Here is a 27,453-nt window from a genome sequence, read left to right as displayed (position 1 = left end):
ACATTATTTTGACTCCGAAATTTGTTTATGCTCCTAAATCGCTTCAATTTCAAAGTTTTGGTTGAAACCGTCCTGGTATATAAAAAAAAGCAGGCTTCTGTACCGTTAAGACGGGAACCCTACCGTGTATTACCAATATAAAAATAATGAATTTTAGGTAATAACAATATAGAAATTATGCATTCCTGTGTCAATAAGACATCAGGTGTTAGATTTGATAAATATATCTTTCATTTTAAACAAAGTGTCTCAACACAATCGATTTACCTTTCCCAAATTTAATCTCCCGTATTGATACATTGACAATCATTATTTTCAATATTTGCAAAACCAAGACAATTATCTTTTGTTTACAACTGTTTACGACAAGAAGCAGATCATATCATTTTACCAAAAAATATGGACTGTATATCAAAATGTGGGCGAATACTTCTTGTTGTTTTAAATGTCATTTTTTTGGTAAGTACTTTAAAAGATGTCTTTTTAATGCAATTTTATGAGGTCTTCACAAGATTTATCCTTTCTATGTTACTCCTTTGTTGAATAAACCCGGTTCACGCGTTTGATTTAATTGGTACATATTGCCCAGCCTTCATGATGTGTTTTGTTTTATGATAGCAAAAAGATAAACCCCGCCACATAAATTTGAAACCTTTGGTTCTTTGACCAGTAAACATTTTACCGTAGGTCTCTACGCAATGTTGCAACTATACACATTTTGATTACTAAACAACTTTATTTTTACAATTAGACTTAAACTATTATAGCTATCTTTTATATATTTTACCCTTTATTGTATCAAACATCCATTCTAATATGACGTTCTTCTTTAGCTTTGTGTACAAAGCCATGTTCTAATTCGAATAGAACATAGACTGCACGTGATTGACGTCACAATTGAAATTGTAACGTCAGGTGAATTTTGAACAACGCCAGAGATCAAAATGGACATTTTTGTTGGTGTTGCTCATTAGGAAATTAAATAAAAACATTTTAAAAGTAAGTTTTAATGTTTCTGTTCATTTTTTATTGATAAACTGTTGATTTTTCTAGAACGTTTTTCATCAAAACAAAATGGCGACATTTCGAGCGTCTAATATAGTTCCGCTTCGAAGTACAAAAGTTCAAAATATTCCTATTAGAATCGAAATAATTCTATCATGCCATGCTCTATGCTCATTTTAACATGGGTAGGCATTATATTTGTAAACATTTAATACCTCGCTCGGTATTAAGATATTAACAAATATAATGCCTACCCATGTTAAAATGAGCATAGAGCATGGCATGAAAGAATTATTTCTTAAATAAAAAGCAAATAAGATAGAGATCAAAAATGCAAAAAATTAAACACAGGTACGACTTGGTCTAACAAAATTATCCAAAGTCAATACAAACTAAATGGAAAATGAGTGTTGAAACCAGATCTAAGACAGATTTATTCCATTCTGTGCCTTTTTCAGCATATAAGCCAGAGGTGTTTTCCGCTGGTGGTAGAATTTTATACTGTAAGGTTAAAATCAAACACAAGAAATCTTAAGAAATCTTTTGAAAATAAAGAATTTTGTATTTTTGCAAGGATCTACAAACTATTAAGACACAATATGTATATAATAAGTCACTATTTGGTTGAATATAATAAAATTGTTTATTAATGTGTTATTTGCAAGAGAAGATTATCAAACAGGAAGTGACCATTATTAATGTGTTATTTGCAAGAAAAGATTACAAACAGGAAGTGACCATTATTAATGCGTTATTTGCAAGAAAAGATTATCAAACAGGAAGTGACCATCATTTAATTAACCTAAGACTTGTTTAAAAAACAAACATACGGGTAAAAAAAGTAAAAATAAAATATTATAAATATAAGAACATGTGGTATGATTGCAAATACTACAACTTTTCATCAGAATCCAAATGATGTAGAAGTAAGGAACTATAGGAAACCGTCGGCCTTCAACAATACCATACCACATATCAAACTATAAAAGGCTTTGAAATAGCATATACAAATATTTAAACGAACAAACTTCCGGCCAGTGCGATGCATGTCAATCTGCTGGTATGAAACACTAGTATTCATTCAGGCCTATACTCTAATATCAGTGACTGTAGATGATCGATTACATCATTCCTGTAACGTCATGAACAGTTCAGGAAGACCAGACTTTGTATATATAAAAATAAGAAGATGTGGTATGATTGCCAATGGGACAACTATTCGGACAATTTTAAAAGTCCACATGAAATTAAAGTTGACAACTATAGGTCATTATTCGAACTTCACAAATGGGCAACATCCATACCGCATAGCCGCTATACAAGGCCATGGCATAAAAATGTACATCAATTCCAACGAGAAAACTAATAACCTTTTTATGTACAAAAGAAAATCGTAAAAACACATAATTTACGGCAACAGCGATTGAATTACAGGCTTCTGACTTACGAACAGGCACCTACATGGTATCATGGGTATGGCGGGGTTTAACTAGTTTGAAGGCATTAACAGTGGTGTAATATTACAACAAAAGCAAGAACTATCAAAATCGATTGAAACTATCTATACTCATCAGATCGATACAAAACAGAAAGATATCGAATAAAAAAAGACTATGATTACAGATCTGAAATTACTTGCAGTTACAAACAGCTAGTTTAAAGCAAATAGCAATTAATCAAAATATGAATATAAGACTACAGTATCAATCAGTACTAATCCAACATTCAATGGATTTAGGATAAAGACGTCATTAATAAAATTAACGGTACCAACTTTCTTGCACCAGATGCGCATTTCGACAATACATGTGTCTTCAGTGATGCTCGTGGTCAAAATATTTAAAATCCAAAGCTTATATAAAAGATGAAGAGCTATAATACAAAAGGTCCAAAAAGTATAGCCAAATTCGTGAAATGAATCAGAGCTTTGCATGAGCGAGATGCATTCCTTAATTTATAATAATTTCTAATATTTTATAACAGCAAATTTTAATAACACAAAAAAATCCGTATTTTGATGCCAGTACTGGCTACTGGGCTGGTGATACCCTCGGGGACTAATAGTCCACCAGCGGAGGCATCGACCCAGTGCGCATGGTATAGTAATTAAATTAACGGTACCAATTTTCTTGCACCAGATGCGCATTTCGACAATACATGTCTCTTCAGTGATGCTCGTGGCCAAAATATTTGAAATCCAAAGCTTATATAAAAGATGAAGAGCTATAATCCAAAAGGTCCAAAAAGTCCATTAACTGTTAAAGAAATTATGTGTTGGTTCTCATACTATACGGAGTGGCAAAATGTGAGCTTCATATTCTGGAAAACTACTTAACGATTTGTTTACGGATTATTACGAGTGATTACGTGTTTGTTACGATTTTATGAGAACACTCTTCGTGTAATAACGAGAATTATACGAATAGATTCAAGTGTATTGTTAACGATTTCAGAATCGGTATTGAAGTTGTAAAATCGAACACTTGATTTCAATTGTTATTATGCGCAAGACCTTGCAAATCGCATTAACTTACTCCTTGTGAATTTGTGGGATCCGTAAGGACTGGTGAAACATTTGAAATGTCCATACAGTGCTTGTTGCAAGACAAAATTTCTACCTCTGTCCAATACAGCATCATTTTCCAGTGGCAATCCTAATTGCCCCGACCTTCATCCCAGACGGCCTCTATTACAAGGCGTAACGATTGTGTTTGTTGTTTTAGTGTTATTGTCCTGAACATGTAGAATATGTAGCCGCAGGGCGTTTAACAATCAACTAATCTACATATTATTATATAACAATCAGGAATATAACACCAAACGAAGAAAACAGTAATAAGTTTAATTGAAGTAAAGAAAGAGCATCGATAATAAACAATGCCTTTATGTTATCTGCTGTAAATTTCATCCTACCAGGATTGGATTGGAAGAAAAATACAGTAAAAACGAATAGCCAGTATGCTACCATGCATAAACCATAAGTTTACAATTACGGTTTTACTCAACTAGCCGAAGAATCAACAAGAGGCAGTAACATCTTAATAGATCTTGCAAACCATCCATGCAGATTACGTAAGACCAGGTTTAACATAAACGGTACCAATTTTTCTTCACGAGATGCGCATTTTTACAATTTATATCTCAGCAGTGGTACTCGAGGCCAAAATATTTGAAAATCTAACGGTTATTAAACAGACGAAGAGCTATTTAAACCAACAAAATGATCAAAATAAAAAGGTATAGCCAAAACCGGTGAAGGAATTAGATCAAATCACCTATATCAGAAATTGATATAGTACTAGTAAAATCAATTTTACACCGTTTACACAGCAGAAAAAACCTCGTTAGTTATTATGATATGACAAAGCAACATTGGAGAATGAAAGAAATGACAACATAACCATACATTGCACAGTTCTAGGTATCCCTAGGGAAAAAAAAGTAAAATGAAATGTGTGGAATCTAGTTCATAAAATTAAGAAAAAAGTATAAAGAGCAACTTACCTCATACCGGTAAAACAGCAAACGGTTATAATCGATTGCAATGGCTTAATAGAAAGTTGAAACAACTATAGGAAAAATGGGATTAGAAGTTTAAATGAAAAAAAGAAATGTGGAAACCATAACGATGTATGAAAATAAAAAAAACCTGAAACAAGAGACAAGAGAAACAATGTGTTGAAGTGCTAACTGGATGCTACTAGTATAGCACACCACAACAGGATGACCACACTCGCCTAATAAATTGCAGAAGCGGTTTAGAACTGCACCAAACACAGACGATCTGATAATAACAGCGCCCTGCTATTAAATCGGAGGATATTCTTCTCATACAATCAAAGGATAAGGCCCATTTTTTAAATTCTCAGTTTTAAAAAAGATTTTGCATCAAGAGAATGTCTTACACTAAAAGAATTCAAAGACAAGTGCAAGATAGCAGGAAATTATTCTTCTATATATCTGACATGGATGTAATTGAAAATGGACTCACTAAATTACTAAACAACTTAGGTGTACACAAAGCTCATTGACCAGACAATTTAACATCTATAATCTTATAATAATAACTGTCCACTGAAACATCATCCATTCTAACTTTGATATATACTTTAGATATGGAGATCAACAAATTAGAAAATAGATTTTGTCTTAGCTAATGATATTGTTATTCATAATATAACGCTCATATTCCAATATTCATATTAGTTGTTGTCATTCTCCGTCAATGATTCAATGATACACGCTGTTTGCAATTGTAAAACACATGTAGATATGACTGATGCTATTTTATTGTATATGTAAATTCTTTAACCTGTATTGCTTTTGAATAAACTACTGATATTATTAATCGGTCACAATACACATGCAATATTTATACTAGTAGTTATTTTCTTAATTGAAATATTGTTTTGTATAAGATCTACATGGTCAACGCACATTAATATTGTATACATTTTGAAATCTGCACATGATGCATATTTCCACTGATAACTAAAAATCAAAATTGAAGCATATAATGTTTAAAATTATTCTGAAATAAAGTTAGGATTGAAGTATTATTACAACGAAGCGTTGTTTTCACATAACCTGATTTGAAATAATAACAGTTTTTCTACACTTTACTTTTGTGTCAGTCCCAAGCATTGCACAGAAGTATCGCATTCATCACAACTCGGCTAATTCCGTACCTTCATCTATCGAGAGAAGCAGATTAACCCGAGGATTGCCGATTGAGAAATATCGATAACAGCAAGAGAAATATCAAGACAAACGTATTTTGGTTTCAAATTGTCGTCTAAAAAATATGAAAGATCAAAACTGGAAAAAAGTCAATTCCTGATATATTGTAAAATCATTGTGGCTCACCGTTTGGTCCACTTTTCCCGTATTGACAGTTCCGCATAGTAATAAAAGATACTGCTATTTATATAAATATAAGCAGCAAGTGTGACACATCAAAACAAGGAGAAAACGATGAAAACAACAAACAAGAAATAAGTGAATACGTGAACGCGACAAATGATAAACGAAATACAGCATCTTTTCAACAGAAAACAGTGCTTAAAGAAGCACATAGAAAAAATAGCTGAGAAATATAAGAAAGATTGAAACGTAGGTTCCGTAGAAAAATAAGGAATCAAGTATGACCGACCCGGCCTTCGCTGTTTTAAAAACATTCTTATTTTCATCAATCGGTTCAACACTGTTCTTTCTCTTATGCAATCTTTCAATTAAATAATTCATAATATATCCAAAGTTTTTGTCATCTTCGAGATAGAAGTATTTTGCACTGACGATAGTGCCAATTACAATTGTTCCACTGATTCCAATCTGAGCTACCATTACTATCAATAACACGGACATGGGTTTTGAAGCAGTCGGAATGGAACCTGATGCAAGAGTTAAAAAAATGGTGTACGACAGTAGAAGAGTCACTGACAAAGAAACCCGTTCTCCAGATTCGACCGGAAGTACAAACACCAAAGGATTCAATAACGAAAATAAAAGAGTTGGTACGATGATCATTACTGCGAAATATAATGGTTCGCGTTTGATCGTAAGTTCCACGTAAAACAGACTGTACCCATAAAAATCTATATCAGTTCTTGTAGAATATTCCTCCAGTTTCCAGTCTGAATGTGGTGCGAAATATATCAATTGAGCCTCGTCATAAATAGAGTTCAGCGTCAATAGCTGTGATATGAACCCCCATGGAACAAAAGTAAGAGTACACGTTTGTCTGTCAAACGGAAATTTCGATATATCTGTTTGACATTTAGCATTTAAAATTCCACCAGGAAAATAAGCCACCTCTCCTGTAGCCGTTATCGCCGCCGGGAATTTTAAACCATCACCTACAGGATTCATTGAGTCGACCCTGTTAGCCAGGAAAATTGTTGGAAGCCATAAATCTTTTGAATCGATTACCGTGAAACCCACATTTCCGTACATAGTTGGATTCCACTTAAGTGCCGAATCAGTCCAATTGAACAACAGTGCTCCTGTTACAGAAATGCTCTCTTCTACTTCGTTAAATGAATTCAATAAAGTCAAATAAAACGCGACACCTATCTCCAAGCGTGTTGATGGATTCTCTATTGGTAGAACCTCTTTTTTGTAGTTTTTGAATAAATCCGTATGTAATGATTTCAAGTAAGCATTAGTTTGTGCTTGAAAAATGCTGAAATATGTTAGCAACTTTAATGATAATCCTATGTTCATGAATTTCATTATTTAGCTATATGCTTTTTCTGTTAAATGAAATTTGTCAAACTGCCAATTTGGAAAATATAAAGCTTAATAAATTGCACGATGTTAACTCGTTAACTAAAGTGACAACACTCTACTACTTGAATTTAAGTACAAATTTATATGAAAAATGAAAACATTAGAACTGCCTAAGAATACAATCAGATCCGAGATGTGACAAAAGCATGATGGAGCCATGTTACAAAGAAGATCGATTTTATAATTGTAAAATCAAAAATATAGAACAAGGATTTTAAAAGGTTCCTTTATTAAGAGTAAAGAAAGGTTTTAATGAAATCCATTAAGATTTACGTCAAACTACCTTTTTTAAAAGTATGCATGTGTTTTAATACAAAAAAAGATAAAAAAAAAAATTACAACAATATAACCGTCTAAAAATTGAATCAGACCGGCACTGTAATAAAAACACGATGGAGTCATGATATAAACTTAATTGATTTTATGATTGCACAAAATACAGAACACAAATGTTAAAAGGTTCTTTGGATAAAACAATAGAAATGTTTCCATGAAATCCATTTAGATTGACATCTTTTGATCAATACGGTTTTTTTCCCCAACAAACCACTCTATGTAACAGTATGTATGTGTTTGCATAGTTTAAAAAAGTATATATTCAGGATCCTGATTTTATCACGTATACACACGATAAAAAAAATCGTGAATGAAGATGTAACGGCAATAATATATTGCGATGGCGAGTGATCTGGCTACGCAAATAGTAATGAGCAATAATAAACCAGCCTTAATGATAAGGAAATTAGTTTGTTTATACTTATTTATATTCTTTTAATATTGGGCGTCTAAAAGTAAGACGAAATATAACAAAGGGGCACTAATAATTCAAAAACCAAAGAGACAAAACTATGAAAAGAAAGGACACACAACACTCTTCAAAACACTACATAAAAACTAGATTATGTAAACACAAAAGTTAGTGTTGATCGCTGGTGCTTCGGAAGGACAAGCGGCAATCGGCAATCCTCGGGTAAATCCGATATTCTCCTATCTGTTAGATTAAGGTATGGAATCGACCGAATTGTGAAAAATGTTAGATGAAGTTAGATGAAGGTACGGAATCGGCCGAAATTTGACGAATGGGGTAAGCAGATCCCAAATCACTCATGTTAACCGTCGCATTGCTCATGGTAAACACACATTCGGTTATAAGTTTTATTCAGTGGTATCACAGTGGCGGAGAAGAGGAAGGAAGTTTTATATATGTATATATTGGAATATTTTATCATCACATCCTTTTCTTCTCGCGCTATAAAAACGGCTCTATTAAAATACTACTTTCTGCTAAAATCCAGAAAGTTATGGCTATTTCAATGGGATTGAATTTTTTTTTCTCAAATGGTGAATGGCTAACCTTTAACGTGCATGTAGTAAATGTAGCAATAATGAATGTTGAAAGGAGAGCTATTTGTTTTTTGTCAGTTTTTATGAACTTCACTTTTTTTAATAGGCCGTTAACTTATACTATTTTCGTTATCTCCAATTGTTTTATACCTGTTGTAATTGGACTTATTTTGTTTGTATTTAACCATTTCATTTTCACAAGAGAAAATTTTGCCAGAATAAAGTTTTCAAGAGCAGTGTAGTGGGTTGTTATTTGATTTTTTTTCGATTTTGTTTTCGTAAGGACACTTTTGTTAGATTGTTGTTTTGATATGTTTTACATTTTTGAACTATCTTTCGGTTAATCAAATGATGTTTTCATGATAACCGTGACGAAAGTCGTTACATTTATTGGAACTGGATTACAAAAGGACATTCGGAAATATTTTTCCTTGCACATTTACAAAATAATTAAACATAGCTAACTTAAAAAAACGTCAGGATAATAAACCACACTGGGCATGCTATCTTCAGAATACAGATGCATACTGATTAAAAAAATTCTAATCGGCATTTTGAGTTTTAAAAAAACCCAAGTCTATTCATTTACAGTTTCAGATGTAATAATACTTATATTAATAAGCTATTTTCTACATTTGAAGTAAATATAAGTATTCCGAAAAAAGATCATTTATATTCTAAAATTTGTCGGTTGTTTTTAAATTTGCCTTAGAGATTAAACAAACATCCGTTGGGATTACGGTTGATATGTATATAAATGCATGTTTCTTACATAACAGTACACCACCAGTAGCAAGCCACGACGCTATCTTTGAATTGGAGCTTTTCATGTCTCTTAGTGTATACAGTTAATACCTTTTATCGATATGTGAGGCTCTCACCAAGAGATATAAAAACATACAAGTATATGACTTGTTATATATCAAAGTATTAGAAATATCGAATTTACATCAAAGTATTAATGATTTAGTCTGAAGTATACAATATTTGTTCCTGTATGTTACATAGTGAGATAAGAGAAAGTAAATGAAAAATGTCGAATAATATATGATAAATCATTGGTAGATAAAGGCGATAAAAATAAGGGGACAAACAATTGGTTGAACTTTTATTTTTTGTTGATGAATATGGCTTGCACTAAACCGAATCATCCAGTCGTTATATTCTGCTGCACTTCGATGACTATTCCAACAAAGCAAAGAACATATGTATATTTAATATAAGCATGTAATTGATTAATATTATACTGAAATAAAGTAAGAGTTTAAAGGATAGTCCACACATGCACAGGTTTAATCCACCATTTTCTACATTTGAAAATGCCAGTACCAAGTCAGGAATATGACAGTTCTTGTCCATTCGTTTTTGATGCGTTTTGTTATTTGTTTTTGCCGTATGTGATTATGGACTTTCCGAATTGATTTTCCTCTACGTTTAGTATTTTTGTGATTTTACTTTTTTCCACAACTAAGCTTAATTTTCACATGTCCTGGTTTATAATTGAGAATTACTTTGTTACTGAATATTTTCTCTGCATCTGACCTTTGTGTCATTTCCGAACGGTGTCGATTATGAATTTGTCGACTAAGAATAATAAAAAACGCAAAACTAATTAAAAAAAAATCACGAGTCGTTGCAAGATTTGTAGCATATCGAAAAAGGACTTGAAGACGAAATATAGTCCAAAAAATAAGTCAAGATGATATTTAAAGAAGCACATAAGAAAAATAACTAATAAATATGAGAATAATTGCAATGTATGTTCCATAGAAAAACAAGGAATCAACAACGGCCGACCCGTACTTCGCTTTTATAAAAGGTTCCTTATTTTCATCAACCCGTTCAACACTTTTCTTACTCTTGTTCAATCTTGAAATAGCATAATTCATTATATATCCTAACTTTTTGTCATTTTCGAGATAGAAGTATTTTGCACTGACGATAGTACCGATTACAATTGTTCCGCTGATTCCGATCTGAACTACCATCACTTTCAATAAAACGGACATCGGGTTTGAAGCAGTCGGTATGGAACCTGATGCAAGAATTAAAAAAATGGTGTACGACAGTAGAAGAGTCACTGACAAAGACACCCGTTCTCCAGATTCGACCGGAAGTACAAACACTAGTGGATTCAACAACGAAAATAAAAAAGTTGGTACAATTATCATTACTGTGAAATATAATGGTTCGCGTTTGATCGTTAGTTCCACGTAAAATAGACTGTATACATTTTTATCTATAACAGTTCTTGTAGAACAATCCTCCAGTTTCCAGTCCGAATTTGGTGAGAAAAAACTCAATAGAGCCTTGTCGGAAAGGGAGTTAAGTGTCAGCAGATTCGCATAGAACCCCCATGGAATAAAGATGAGAGTGCATGTTTGTCTGTCAAATGGGAATTTTGATATATCAGTTTGACATTTAGCATTTAGAATTCCGCCAGTGTTGTAAGCTACTTGTCCTGTGTATGAAATAGTCGCCGGGAATTTAACACCATCTCCAACGGGATTCATTGAGTCGACTCTGTTGACAAGAAACATTGATGGTAGCCATACAGATTCTGAATCAATAACAGTGAAAGCCACATTTCCGTACATAGTTAAATTCCACTTGAGGTCCGGATCTGTCCAATTGGTATACAATGCTCCTGTTACAGAAATGCTCTCTTCTACCTCGTTAAATGAATTCAACGACGTCAAATAAAAAACGACACCTATCTCCAACTGTTTAGATGTATTCTCTATTGGAAGCACCTCTTTTTTGTAGTTATTGAATAAATCTGTATGTAATGCTTTCAAATCAGCACTTGTCTGTGCGTGAACAATGGTAATAAATGTAAGCAATTGTAGTAATAATCCAATGTTCCAGAATTTCATTATTTAGTTTTTAAGTTTTAACAAAATGCAAAATTTGCTAAACCACCAAGTTTATTAAACCAAAGCTAATGATGTTCACTGTTCATTCAAAAAGATAATACCTTCTAGTTGATTCAAATAAATATAACAAATTACAATCAACAGACAAAGAAAAGTATTGTGTCAGAAGTATAACAAAACGCCTAATGGTGCCATGAATCAACCCATATCGATTTTATTACTATGCAAATACAGAGCAAACGTATCTAAATGCTCTGTGAAAATTAAAATAAAATCATTTTAAAACGACATCCATTTATATTAACATCATTTAATCAATACGTTTTGTTACAACAATCCATTATATGTTATGTATGTATGTGTTTGCATAGATGAAAAAACATATTCAGTGTCCTGACTGTTATTACGAAAACACACAATACAACGAATCGTGAATGAATACATTACGACTTCAATGTATTGCGATCGCGAGGGATCAACAGTATCATCAGCAAAGAAAATTGCTCTATACTAGTACTGATCGTCATGGAATTTATCTTGTTTAAATTGAAATGTTTATTTTGTATAAAGAACATTGTGCAAGTATATTTTAACGTCAGAACGTAAACGTTGTAGAGGATTGTCTTTTTCAACTATCATTTTTTAGGTCCAATGTTGTTTTTGAGGTAAATGTTGATAAGTTGCTATTAGGATCAGTCAATGGTTTAAACAGTCACTAATTGAGCTAAGGGGGAGGAAAGAAGTCTTCACAATAGTTGTAATTAATCGACATGAAGGACATGTCTTTGCCAAATAATTTTAACAAGGTCATTAAAAGAGAGGATTACATCTTATACTGTGCATACTATCTTTAGGACAAAGACCAATTTGATGTTGACAGTTAGAATTTCTTTATTCAGAGTTATAGATAAAATATAAAATGTAAACTGGTATCCATGATGAGTTTGTTTGCAACCACGTGATCGATGCCACTGCTGGTGGAGTTTTAATTTACGGATGGTATCACCAGCCCAGTAGTCAGCACGTCTGTGCTGACATGAATTATCATTGATATTGTCATATTTATAAATAATCTGGTTACAAAACATTTGAATTTTTGAAAAACTAAGGCTTTTCTATTCCAGGAATAGATTATCTTAGCTGTATTTGGCAAACTTTTAGAAAATTTGGTCCTCAATGCTTTTAACTTCGTACATTATTTGGCCTTTTTATCTTTTTTGATTCGAGCGTCACTGATGAGTCTTTTGAAGAAGAAACGCGCGTCTGGCATAAATACAAAATTTAACCCTGGTATCTATGATGAGTTTATATACATACTTATACAAAGCTTATAGGCAGGTTATAGGTATTCCTATTGGCACTTTTTGCACCAGACTTGTTTTTAGACTGTTATAAATCACAGTTTTCGACCAACCTCAGTAAAGACCCGTCTTAGCTGAATTCAATTAAACACATTGCGATATCTTAATAATATTCTTTTGTTGAATAATCAAGAATGTTCTAAATATACTGCAGAAATTTAACAAAAGGAACTTACTTTGATTTTTTTTTCCGAATGTTTATGCCATCTTTTCTAAATACATTGGATGTAAGATGTATACTGAGTGATAATTTAGTCTGAGATGCATGATTTTTATGTAAGTTGTTATTTGCTTTGAACCAGCTGTCGGCAGAACGCGGGTACTTTTAGATCTGTAGTTAATGTCTTTTTTTGTTGGGATTTACAGGTACCAGTCCACGTCCCCTCTTTGTTTTTGTTTGATGTATTTATTCTTTGTGTTAATCTTAAACGTAAAGCACAAGTTATGTTGCTCTTATAGAGGACTGTTACACCACCATGTTCAAAAAGGGTTATGCGCACACTACTCCTTTACGCCACATTCTGTAATGTGGCTGTTTCGAGACAGGAGCTATTTTTAATGAGTGGTTGTTGTTTGTTGCTGTGTTAAATATTTGCTTTTCTGGCATTATCTTCTTATATAAACCAGGCCGTTAGTTTTCTCGTATGACTTGTTTTACATTTTTTGTCATTTTTTGTACCATGCGGTATAAACTTCGATCAGTGATAAATGCCTACACGTTGAAAAATACCAGTATTTGTTTATTTTGTGTGTCATTTGGTCTCTTATTGTCTTATTAGCAAAAAAGCACAATATATTTTCTGTTTATAAATTATACGGTATGATTATTCAGCAGGTTTGAATTATATACATATACAGTTAACTCTCGTTGTCTCGAACTCGGTTGACTCGAAATTTCGGATGAGTCGAAATTTTCACGTGGTCCCGAACTTTATTCCATACAAAAGTATGTAATTTGACTCCTGATGAGTCGAAATTGGATGAGTCGAAATTTCGGTTGAGTCGAACTAAATTTACGGTCCCAAGGTTAACAAAAGCATTCAAAATTCATTTTTATCTCGAACTTATACACATATGTCAAAACATGACCTCCAGGATTTAAATTAATTGAAGAGTTAATCTGACAATACACGTGTAATTAAGTGTAATTAAATTTCCGGTCACTGACCACTGTATTGATTTATGACATGCTATTTTCATGAGTGTTTACCTAAGATTATCTTTTAAAGAATTTTTATAAATAATTAGTGATACATTGTTAATGTTCATGAAAAAGTATTTAAATGTTTACAAAACAATTAATTTGTGATTTACACTAATGAGCTTGGGTGTGTATAAAGTGAGGAATATGGCTTCCGTTGATGATCACCTAAAAACTTCTAAACGGCGTCTTTATAATCTTGCTATATTTTCTTTTGAAAAGAATGAGTGAGATAAAACAAAATGAATAGAAATCAAAATGTTCTTAAATCTCTTGTATCCGAGAATAAACAATTCTGTCAACTATAACAGACCTGAATAACGGATCTATCGATTGGAAATTACTCTCTTGGAAAAGCCATATAATTTTTTTTAATTGAAACAAATGAATAAGTAAAAATAATGTAATTTTAATAACAAAAGACTGTGACATACACATACAACGATCTGATACTAGAATATCGATCCCCTTGCCATATTCACCCGGAATTATTTTAGCTTTACCAAGCTAAGCAAGAGTTGTGTCCCTTAGATTGTCTAACTTCCGGTGTTCCGTGGTCCGGCTGACTTCGACATAACGAGAGTCGACTGTATATGTATATAATCCCCCAAAAATATCATATTTTGCCGGAACATGATCGATTGTTTCTAAGTTCTCCTTAAATGACAAAAATATCAGTAAGATTCACGGCTGATATTACTTTAAATTATTGTTTCTCTAACAACAGGTAACCACCGTTGACAAGCCACGCCGTTATCTTTAAATTGTCGCTTTTCATATCTCAGTGTACACAGTTAATCCCTATTATAGATATATAAGACTCTCACTGTGAGATAGACAGGAATACATGTATATGACTAGTAAAATATCAAAGTATTTGAAATATTGAATTTACATCAAAGTATTAAAGATTTAGTCCAATATAAACAATTTTTGTTCCTCTGTAGGAATGCATTATGATAAGAGAAAGTAAACGGAAAATGTGAATTAATAAAAGATAAGTATGGGTATATAAAGAGGCTAAAAAATGAAGGGGGAGGGGAGCAAATAAATTATTTTGCTAAACTCATCTCATCAGTTTTTGGTGATGAAAATGATTTTAACGTTTTCAGTCCTAAAACTTGCTTGGCGTTTAAAAATTTCACTTTGAACGTTCCTGGTGAAGGCAAATCAAGAAAAGTGCCTCATACGCATGACATTTATAACGTGTTGTATTCAATTTTTGGTCCTCAACCGAATAATTCAGTCATTACCAGTGGGAGAGTTAATCATGGAGAGGAACCGATTTGTTCATTTTAGGGTTGTACGACGTGGTATATCAGCTTTCAACAAATAAAATCTATAAAAAACCACTAGCATTACAAGATTGGTGTTGGTTATCAAAAAGTAAATTTACTAAATTAATATTATTTTTAAATATATTTTATTTGTGTCCAAAGTCAGGAATCTATAGTTCAGTGGTTGTCCGTACTGGCTACTGCAATATTTGTTTTTCGTTAACTGTTTCAATCATGCTTCATTTGTTGGTGTTTCTCTTTCAACTGTTTTATGTATTGTCGTCGGACATTTTATACCAAACTATGGTATAAGCTTTTCTCATTGTTGAGGCAGTACAGTGACCTTTAGTTAATGTATTATAATCCTTGTGTCTCTCGTGGGAAGCTGTTTTATTTATTATTATATACAAACATGAAGTTATATGAAGAAACAAATCTATACTGAAAAGTTATCATTTAAGGTGTCCCTACTATATCGTGTTCATTGAATAAGGTATATTTATCCTAAATTTATTATTTTAGATTATTGGACTTGTGATATTTGCACTTGGAATGGTACTGAAGTTTGGATTTGAAAAAATCAAACCATATCTCGATGACGCTTTAAATACTGTGAAAGGTGGCATTTCGGAAATAATGAAATGTAAGTATAAAACCAAATGTAATTAGTGGTCTCTTATCGTTTTTGCACTTGTGAAAAGTATAGGACTTGGGCATCTTACACGCGAAAACCTTCTTTTTTTAAACCTTTTTTATTTCACCTTGTAGTTCCTAAAAAGGTTACACAGACCTTTAAAAAACCTTAAATGACAAAGGTTTAGAATGTTATTTATGGTGTAAATCAAACTATCATTACAGATGTCTGCCATCCCACATCCTCTTCTTCATAATATCGATAATAAATGTCAGATAATGAGAAGACCAGTATATATAGTAGATCCAAGTTTAGGAAATATGGCAATAGTGAAAAATTATAAACGACGTATTCTTAAAATGTTTATTATGTTTATGCGATTGATTTAATGCCACACAATAATGAATTTATAGATGACAATATAAATTTGATAACATTTTAAAACGTCCGCTTAAAAGAGGTAACAGCACAATTATAAAACTATACATATAACCTCTGTAATTTCCAAAAGATTCGGTTGTGATAGTGAAAAGTCTATGGTTCTCGAATCAATCTTTTCATAATGGCCCATTATTATCCTGCATATTATGTTTTTATTATCAAATTGATTTTTTAGATAAAACTCAATCTTTTGGTTTGAAGGCCCAATTGAATTTACTAAAAATGTAATGCACTTAAAAAAGAAGTAAAAGAAGGATCAAAAGACAGCCGAAAGACTGATTTAGTCAATGAAAGTACGGAGGATAACAATGAAACGAGTACCGGTGGTCATATTCTCCACTTGTTAACATGCATTATCATCTTATCGTTTTGATATGTAATATATACTTTTCCATTTCGTAGCCTCCGGAAATTTAGGGGCGCCAAAACTATCTGACAACGAGTTGAAGGAAATCGACGAACTAGTCGAGATAGCAGAGAGCATCCTGAAAGATGTGGCTTTAGCTCTGATCATTGTCGGGTCTGTAATGTTGATTATTGTATTGCTTGGATGTTGTGGAGCTTGTTACAAAATCAAGATATTCCTATTTCTAGTAAGTTTTCATTATTTTACTATAAGCGTTCTTGTGCTGTATCTACTATTTTCTGTTATATTGACGTGAACAATCTAACATCGTTACATTTTGTTTCATCTGTTCAAACTGTAACAGCGGTCAGGAGTTTTACTAAATTACTCTTAACACTGCATTTTAATAAATTTTAGAAGCGCAACATTATCAAGGTATTTCATAAGATTGAAAGAGGAAAAGATGATAGCAGTGAGGAAAAAAAAGCAAAATAAGGAGTCATGAAATAAAAAAAAATGCATGTTTAGAAAATAGGCAGGTTTACTATTCGATGTGATCAGAAGCTAATTGTCAAGTCATTAGAAGATGAATAACGTATTTTAACAATTACACTGTCAGAATTTCAGAACAGCTTTTTAAACATATTTTTCTGGTTTTATGAAATATCTTGATAACTGTAAGTTCATATGATTCTGTTAATCAAGAAGACATTGGTTCGGTACGCATATGTTCCCGAGATATTGTTTTTTGCATTATTTTGGGTAATTGCTCTCCAATATATCAAACTTTGTAGTTTCCTGTTCTTTTCGCTTTATGCATTGTCATGTTTTTCTGTTCCTTAAGCTTATGTATAAAACAGCTGTCTATATAAAGTAGGCATATAACAAACGCAATTCATTGTGTTTCGTGCACGTTTCCAAGGGTTTACATTTTTTTCATTAAAAAACTACAAAAAGCATTAACACCATACAAGAGTATCAAAACTTATATAAATATATTTTTCGAAATATTTTCTTATGGCTATCATATGATATCATACGTCATGATCATGGTGATCAGTAAACGATATTTTTCGAAAATGAATGTATCAATTATATATAAACACGAAATGAAGTACATGTATATGCAATTAATTAATAACAAATCATCCTTGTATTGCAGTACAGTGTAATTATATTCATACTTCTGGTAGCTATGGTTACTGTAGCGGGTTTGTACTTGAACAAAAGGGAAATCGTAAGTTCAAAAATGATATTTTACCCATGAAATATATGTAATCCAAACTTGACAGACAACAAGGGTAACTGAATTGATAATGAATAGAAGTTATTACCCCTTATAAGTAAAATTGGCTTATTATATTGAGAGGGGATAGGACCTTTATCGGGACTCCAAGATCGGTTGTTTTTAAGCTCGGGATTTAATTGATCTAATAGTAATTTAATGAAAACAAAAATCAAAACAATTACCCCAATAGAACAACATTTAAAGGTATAATTGCAGTGCCGAATCGGTCGCCTTTTAGTGAACAAAAGGTTATTAAAAGGATTTATATTTTTACCCAGATCGTATTCCAGTTTTCGGGCTCGGGAAACAACAATTCTGTAAATTTGAAGATGTGCTAACCCGCTTGAAACAAATTTCTAAAGCACATAGTACATAAGTTATTTGAACAAGGTGAACTTAGAGAGTTTTAGTACATCGATAAACATCGCATGATGAATGTGTGTTGCCAAAAGATGGTAAATTGAATAGATAAAAGGGCTATTTAATTTCACAAGTCGATGACTAGCTGACAAGTATAACGCAAAATATTAAAAATGACTCCACGAAAAAAGGAAAAACAATATACAAAACCGAACATAGAAAACAAGTTAAAACTGAGCAACACGAACCCCACCAAAAACCAGGGGGATTACACGTGGTACTTGAATTAAGATCAACATGTGGAACGAAAATTCACTATAAAACCATTGCCAGTATCAACTTTAGAAATCCATTATTTGTAATATATCTATAATAAAATGTTATGCGTTTACTTTTCTACATTGGCTAGAGGTATAGGGAGAGGGTTGAGATCTCATAAACATGTTTAACCCCGCTGCATCTTTGCGCCTGTCCCAAGTCAGGACCCTCTGGCCTTTGTTAGTCCTGTATTATTTCAATTTTAGTTTCTTGTGTATAATTTGGAAATTAGTACGTCGTTCATTATCATTGAACTAGTATATATTTGTTTAGGGGCATGCTGAAGGACGCCTTCGGGTGCGGGAATTTTTCGCTACATTGAAGACCTGTTAGAGACCTTCGGATGTTGTTTTCTCTATGGTCGGGTTGTTGTTTCTATGACACATTCCCCATTTCTATTCTCAATTTTATCATGTAATTAATGGTTATTTTTGTAATTCCTCGGTTTTAGGATCTCATGGGAAAAAATAATAACTAAGTCTGTTAACTCTACTTTAAAATACAGATACTTATCTATTTTTGTTTATGTTGTCATTAATTCATTTTTACCTGATCCCATCTTGTAACTGGCTATGCGTTTGAGATTGCCACTAAAAATCACAAAATTACTGAACTCCGAGGAACATACAAAACGAAGGAACAAAACAGACATAATAGGTTAAATAGTCAAAATATGGTTACAGCAGTCATCACTGTGTCACAATCTCAAGAAAAACAAATATTCAACAAAATAGAAAAATAAGCAACATTCAAATTTAAAAACCACATGCATTACTTCGCGTATTTGGCGTCATAAAATGAAAACGTCACATTGAAAGAAATAAAAAATATTTTGCCGTGCAATGGTTGTTATTTTTTTTTATTATTTCACATGGGGAAAGAAGGTATACAGAGTTAAAAAAAACAAAGTATATAAGAACTTATCTCAGAAACAGACCGATATTTTAAATTATTCAATGTTTAGTTCTTTAGAATCCGCATATGGTGAATGACCCCTACCGGAGTAAATTGATGTTGTCGGTCAAAGTATTTTCAACATTTTAACTATTGTGTGTGCAACAGAAGATTTGCAATCGGTAATATGTCTTTCATCTAAAGTACAGATAGCCGGTAAATACGTTTGCTGAATCGAACAATTTGTAAACAATATAAGCTCATGTTTTAGATCGATGATAAGGTGAAGCCAATTCTGAAGACGACAATAAAAGATTCATATAAAGGTTTGCAGGGTATAAATTTTATAAGTCTGGCTTGGAACTTTGCTATGCAGCAGGTACGTAAATTATGTTTTGAATTGTTATTTATGCTATTTCCAAAGAATTATATTCAGTTATCACTATCAGAATAATACGTTCACATAGTTTCAGCGCTTATTTTTTTTAAAACGTAGCCTACGACAGATACATGTATAAAGAAGAGCCGTCATCAAGGGTTATCTATGTTGTAGTGAAAGTTCTGATCAAGTACTTTTTCGATTTGAGTTGGATGCTGCGATAGACACCATTTCAAGCATTTTTTGTGTATAAGAAGAAACATCTTAAATATATAATTGTTCTGTGTTTTGACCAATTTGACATTTGATCATTCCATATTCAATTTAATTTGATAATCATTGATAATGTGGCATACTTATAAAAACAAATTGGTTTGCTTTGCAAATTATACTGCTTCATTACAATAGATTCAATATCTACACAATGACATTTTCCAAAATCTATGGGATTGATTCTACCTGCACATAATCAATTAATTTTTAAAATACATTGAAAATGGACGCATAATGGTAAAAATGAGTAAAAATGAAAATAAACTTGTACAATTATGCATGTAGTCCACCACTTGATTATTTTTTTTAAAACGAATAAGGTGTATGCCGTTTATATTATGTTACGAGAATAAAATTTAGTTAAAACAATTGGTGTAATATTATGAGTGATATGGAAGAGATATAATTTGATTACAAAATGGAAAAAAGTTCCTATAGAAAGTTGCTATTAACTCAGATATTTTAAATACAAATTTCCAATTTATAATTCGAATTGAAGAAATTTGAGTGTAAAATATTGATCAAAGTTATTTTTTTAAGTTCTCTTGCTGTGGTGTTGACAATAGCAAAGATTTTGAAGTGTGTACAAATTGGAAAAGGAAACCAATATCGCAATTTTTTCCAAACATAAATGCTCCATTAGTCTGCTGTAAGAAAATGCCGGATGCCAAGAATCCAGGTCAAAATGATCTGGATTGTGCTATTACTCCAAAGTCAGCTACTTCAAATTTTGAAACTGTAAGTAATACACCTAATAGGTTGAGTCATCACACTAAAATAAAGGTAAATAATAAAAATAATTCAAAAAAGAAAAAAAAAATACACAAAGGTACGCTAGTTTACAAAACGGGTGTTTTCTTTGACTTTGTATTCGGAATTTATGTTATACTTTTCTCGTCATAAATTTTGATTTTAAAGCATTTTTTATTCGAGCTTATAGGATTTCTGTCAATGTAACGCGCGTCAGGTGTTTAAACAATTTTGTGTTACAAACTAAAACTGAGAAAAACAGTACAATCATAGCAAGAAAACAACTGATCTGCAACAGAAACAAACGCCAACATACATAGAAACAGACAATTTGATAGCAAGTGCCACAATTCGGACTTGGGATAGGACATTACAAAAAAAGTGTTTGATTAAACCTTGTCTCATGGCTAGTCAAACCTTCCGCTCATATGGTTAAATAACAAAAATACTAGTAAAATGACAGGTGTCAGGAAAAAAGTTCAAACAATCGCAAGAACACGTAGCACAGAAGAATCCATTATTTACGAATATAAAAGTACATTACAACATTTCAAGATCTGTTTTTACTGTTTGTTTCGTAAAAAACGATTGACTGCAAGAACATTTTCTTAGGCATGGGTAAATTACATTGCTAGGACAAAAACACTAATAAATCTAGATATGTTTTTATGAATGAGTTACATTGGCTGACTGAGACCAACCGTTGTAACATTGAACAATCAGTTTTCTCTGTGACGTAATACTAATAACACAATCATTGTGACATAGAAAAACCCACGAAAAAAACCCAACACACACATGGTTTGGATTAAAGGTAAATCAAGAGCCGTCAGTGACTAATATTTACATTAGATGTATGGTTCATTATACTACTTTTTTCTGATTTGCTAACTGCACATCACATGTTATTCCTTAAGCAATTGCATTACTCAATAAAACTTATCATTCATGATAACACGTGGTCCAACAATAAAGTGCACAGGTGAATTAAATTTTTTTTATATAAAATTCGTGGTTTCATGATCATACCTAAATATTTTTTTTTATAAGTATTGAACGCTTCTTTTTGTAATATAATATGGTTGTAAAACAGTTGACCGTGTGCACATTTTTAGAATGAAGCGCTTCTGCGCTTTATACAAAATGTACTTCGGTCAACGCTTTTAGCATAGATTACCTTAGCTGTATTTGTCTTTTTGTGCTGACATGAATTTTCATTGATATGGTTATATATATAAATTTACTGTTTGCCAATTTTTGATTTTTTTGAAATTTTAAGGCTATTCTACACCAGGCATAGATTACCTTAGCTGTATTTGGAAAAACTTTTAGGAATTTTGGTCCTTAATGCTCTTTTTTTGAATTCGAGCGTCACTGATGAGTCTTTTGTAGACGAAACGCGCGTCTTGCGTATATACTTTTAATCCTGGTATCTATGATGAGTTTATTTACACCCAAATGAAGTTACAAAAAGAAGCATTCAATTCTTAAATAAACGCAGTTAGAATTATAAAATTCTCTCGTTATCACAAATAAATATCGAACTGCAAATCGAATATTTTTATAGGGTTGCTATGATGTACTCTGGTCATATGTGGAGAAATACAATAAAATTGTGATGACTGTTGTCATACTGGTTTCATTGATTGAGGTAAGCCTTTAAATTAAGAAATAAAATTCAATGTCATAAAATACTCTTTTTTTTTACCAAAATAAAATTGCGTCAATTTTAATGCCAAAACAGGATAATTTTCGACATTTTGTCAGAAGCCTTAAAAAAAAGTCATCCAGACCGAAGTTATGTTATTTTATACCATTTCGAGGAAATTTTGTAATTTTTGCGAGTTTCTGTTATAATTGCATTGATGATGATCATCTTCAACAAATCTATATTAAGCAGAAACTTACATATTGGAAGCCTCAATTTATTTTATAAATAAGCAGTTGTTCGTTATCATTTTAAAAAAGGCAACATTAGTATACTGCTGTTCGGAAGTCAAAAATCGATTGAGAGAAAAAAATCTGGACTACAAACTAAACTGAGGGAAACACATCTGATATAAGTCAGTACATTGTTTAATTCATCCAATTTTTATTAAATCTGCACTGATATGAGTATTTGCAAGAAGTAACAATAAGAATACAAGGTTCATTTTTAACTCATTATACCATAACTTCCTGTGCACACAACACGTTCTACTTGACAAATGTTAGTTTTAAACAATCAAGATAAAAGAAAACAACGAAGGCACGGAAGACAATACACCAACCCAGGGCTTCCCCTTTCATTTTGCGTAAAAGAATATTCTTTTGGTGATTAAAAATCATGATTAGGCGAAAGATTTATCATGTATCTATCTACTACATTTAACCTTTATTTATATTAGGCAGTGATAATATTTCTTGGTTGTTGGATAGCATGTAAAGAAGGTGACGGCAAAGTCAGTCCCAGTGACTAATGAACTGGTTAGTGCTCATCGTAGGGCAGAGTGTGATGGAAAACTATTATATAGCTGGTCTATATTACTCTTTATGTTTTGTTTGCTTGTTTTTTTTATAATGTTGTTAATAGTAATAAGGACTTGATTATTCCGTTGTGATGGTGATTAAGTCGAGAAACGTAATATTAAGGACCAAGAAAGGAGTAGGTTCAGTAAGACCCCTTTTTGGCCCCCAAATATAGCAGTTTTAGAAAATTCTGAAAATTTAATCTGTAAGCTATATTTTGGAAGGCAAAATGTTTCTGCTACATACATATGAGCTGTTTTTGACAATACAATGCACAAATGTTGCTTTCTTGTATCATTAATTCATGCTTAATTACAAATTACTGAAATCTTCAAAACTTTAGCATTTTGGTTAATTTTTAGACGGTTTCCGTCTAAAATGATAGTGGCCGCATTCGTGTTCATTCATAATATTGAAATGTAATTTGTATTTGATGATAATACAAAACATATATAAAGGTTGAGGATGAGCACGGATGCGGCCACTTTCATTTTTGTCAAAAACAATCTGAAAAGTGACGTTTTTTTTGGCATATTTGATAGATTTTTCACATTTATCCTTGAATCAGAGCGTTTTTAACGACTAAATCAATTAAAATATTTCACATTAACTAGTCGAATCAAATGAAATAGACACTTAAGTGTCTAAAAAGTGTCCAAAAACTTTCGTTAGATGAACATGAAATTTGAGGCCAAAATCGGCCCATACCGGACCTAACCCTTTCTTTATCTTCAATATGTATGTACAAATGGCCGTTTAAGAATCTAAAGGACTATGGGTTATATAATAATCCGTATCCCAAACTGAAACAAATTTTGTTGAATTTCCGTTGTGAAGAACGTTTTAAAGCAATTATGACATATTGATGTACCGTTTTGAAAATATTACAAACAATTTATTAGATTCTGAACCGGCAATTTAATGAGGACAAATATAAACACACTATTATTTGCCCTAACTGGGTATTGATACTTATTTCGATACCCTATAGAAAACATAGATATAAGGTACATGACCGTTCAAACCCAAGACAGGGAAACTTATAGAGCATATGTCATGCGTTTAGAATTCATGATAGGCATTCACGATGTTAGAAAATAAGAAGGATGAAAACAAAAGCTATGTACTCGCCTTGATTTAAAATCCATTGCAAATCTTAAAAAAACCAACCGAAAATGTATATTTTGCGTATCAATTTCTAAAGTGTAAAGTTACACATATGCGATGTGTAACTAATGTCTGTCATTTCCTGCCACAATTTTGACTCCACCTATCACAGGGTAAACTTGAGTCGCAAACTCAATTAACGTAGCATAGATATATTTTAATATTCTAGTGGATTTTTATTTTTGTTTAACTCACATCTGTATGCATCCCGATGATCATTTCTTCCTTCTTACGAGCTTCCTGAACACGGAGAAGATGCCATAAATATTTGCTAATTCTGCTGGACAAATGCTTAGTGATTACAATTTTTGTTATATGGTATACATTCACAACGACGTGCCAAACTGTATTTTGTAAATTATCAATGTTATAATTTTTGAATAAATGAATACCAATTGTGTATGTTAATCAGAGTCTCTGTAAACATCTTTACAAAGAAAACAAATGGGATGTTTGATAATGTTTTAACATTTAAATACAAAACATTTCAAAGTTTGCCCTTTTTGCTTAAAAGTGATGTGTGTGACCAAACTTATATCTTAATTTTCTTTAAATTACAAATTAAATAAGAAAAAAAACATATAGATATGTATAGAAGAAATTAAACAACCAATCTGAGAAATTTCATTTGTGAATCAATCGCAGTTTAATTCACATCACAATCCTAACTGTTTTTATTGGGTTCCTTTGATATATCCTTCTGAACTAAACATTGACAAAACCAACACGACAGCTACTACATCTATATCTGCTTATAAAAAAGTGGTAAACTACTGTTGCCTGTATGTACCCTTCCGGACCAGTTTTTGATGGAGTTTTTCATATTAAGGGCATACGATACAGTTTGATCCCGTATTTACAGTAAGATGAAAATTTTCATATAGGCTATTTTTTGCCTGATCAAATCAAATATGTAATAAAAAATATACCTGCATGTGCTACTTTTGAGTTAAATGAGGTCGAAATTGGTATATTTGCTCAAAAATTCGGATATGTGGCCGTATTTTTTCATTCGAAAAAAAGGAATAACTTTTTTGTTTTAAAAGATAAACACAAATTGCTTTTTTTTTTCTGAAATATTGGTAATTTCTGTATTTTATAAGTCTTCCCATACATGTCACAGTTTGACGTCGATCAGTTTTGATCCCGTATTTACATTTTGATGAAAATATGCATGTAGGCATTTTTTTAGTTTTGAACAGCGGTATACTACTGTTGCCTTTATTTTACCTAATTAAATCAAAAATGTAATAAAAAAATATACCTCCATGTGCTACTTTTTAAGAAAATTGAGGTATTTTTCCTTTCGATAGAAATACATAACTGTTGTGTATTAAAAGATAAACACGATCTGATTTTTGTTAAAAGAGTTGTAGTTCATGTGTTATATAAATATTGCATAAATTTGTACATTTTATTTTTACAAATACCTCAAATTTATCAAATGATCATGAATGTAAGAAAAACCGTCATTTTTTTTATATTGGGTTGTGTATACGTTTTTTACGGCATGATTGTTCCCAGTTTGTTTGTCCTTCGCCTCAAACATTAAGCTGTCTCTGTTTCATTTCGAAGCATAAAAACCGAATGTGACTAGAGCGGTCGTATACTTGTCAAAGTTGCAAACAGGATGAAATAAAGTTTAGAATAATCAATATTTCTCACAGCAATATACCAAGTTCACCCCTCGTATATACTATTCATTTCTCAACTCATACGATAACGAAGGGCTTGCTGCTGAGACTTTGGAACTTCATCTATGTCTGAGCAAGAAAATAACAACCAAGGATATCTCCTTTTATTTTTCTGTGTGTTTTTATATTCCTTTCGATCATGTGATTTTTGACAGTATTGGAGTAGCTATCGGGTATTTTTGTGTTGGTCTCTTGGTGTTCCTGTTGCTGATTTGTTTGGTGTGATTTAGACAAACGACGTATCTAACTGAATTGTTTTCTATTTATTCACCCTTGTATCTATATTCAATTAATTTTGTATGTAATTGGGGAAAAACATACTTCTACGACCTTTATATACTATCATCTCAGAATGATTTTGTTTGAATCATTATCAGATTTATCATCACCTACAATTTGTGTTGTTAGATTCTTTGTCAGCTTTGTTTGTATGTGTTTTGGAATGTTTTGTTTAGATGTGTTGTTTTTGTCTGCATGATCTCAATTATCATATGTCATTCTAGTGAGAAATGTTATCCACCGTTTTTCTTCGAAAAAAGCCTGCATCAAGGCAGAATATGACACGTGTTTTTCATTTGTTCCGTTAGTTTTAATAATTTCCCCATTTTTTCAAATTGACATTGAATTTCTAATTTTTTTTGGTCGACACTTTCTCGTTTAGGTACCTTGTTAATACTGTATATTGAATGTTATTTTTGACATGGAAATGCTATTCATTTGAACGTCCGACCTTGAGTTTGCGTGTTATTTGTTTGCATGCACGTTTATCCTTTGTCAGTGGTGTTTTGGTTATATGTGTACATCAGCTAATTCAATATGCTTTTCAATAACCCCCCCCCCCCCCAAAAAAAAATAAATTAAAATATGGAGATTTGATATAATTGCAAGGACAGCTACCAACCAAAGTTCAAATAGAGTGGATGTAAGTTATGATATGTAACGGTACAGCTTTCAACAATGAGAAAAAAAAATATCGTATGGTCGTCTATTTAAAGCTCCGACAAGTAGCATATTAGAAAATTCATTTGTGGAAACTAACGGTTTAATTT

The 27,453-nt window shown here is 32.0% G+C and overlaps 1 protein-coding gene across 1 annotated transcript; it reads left to right on the top strand.

The window, feature by feature from the left end:
- Window positions 1–294: 294 nt before the first annotated feature.
- On the top strand, window positions 295–23,845 carry LOC134699016 (tetraspanin-1-like). Its single transcript, XM_063560708.1, has 8 exons — window positions 295–459; window positions 15,875–15,995; window positions 16,830–17,020; window positions 17,936–18,010; window positions 19,905–20,012; window positions 20,826–21,023; window positions 22,603–22,686; window positions 23,423–23,845. The coding sequence occupies exons 1-8, from the start codon at window positions 400–402 to the stop codon at window positions 23,492–23,494; spliced, it is 909 nt and encodes a 302-aa protein (XP_063416778.1). The 5' UTR covers window positions 295–399; the 3' UTR covers window positions 23,495–23,845.
- The last annotated feature ends 3,608 nt before the right edge of the window (window positions 23,846–27,453 follow it).

Source organism: Mytilus trossulus, unplaced genomic scaffold (assembly GCF_036588685.1).
Source record: "Mytilus trossulus isolate FHL-02 unplaced genomic scaffold, PNRI_Mtr1.1.1.hap1 h1tg000024l__unscaffolded, whole genome shotgun sequence".
Classification (NCBI taxonomy): domain Eukaryota; kingdom Metazoa; phylum Mollusca; class Bivalvia; order Mytilida; family Mytilidae; genus Mytilus; species Mytilus trossulus.
Note: the sequence above shows the minus strand (reverse complement) of the source record. Positions and strands in the feature narration are given on the sequence as shown.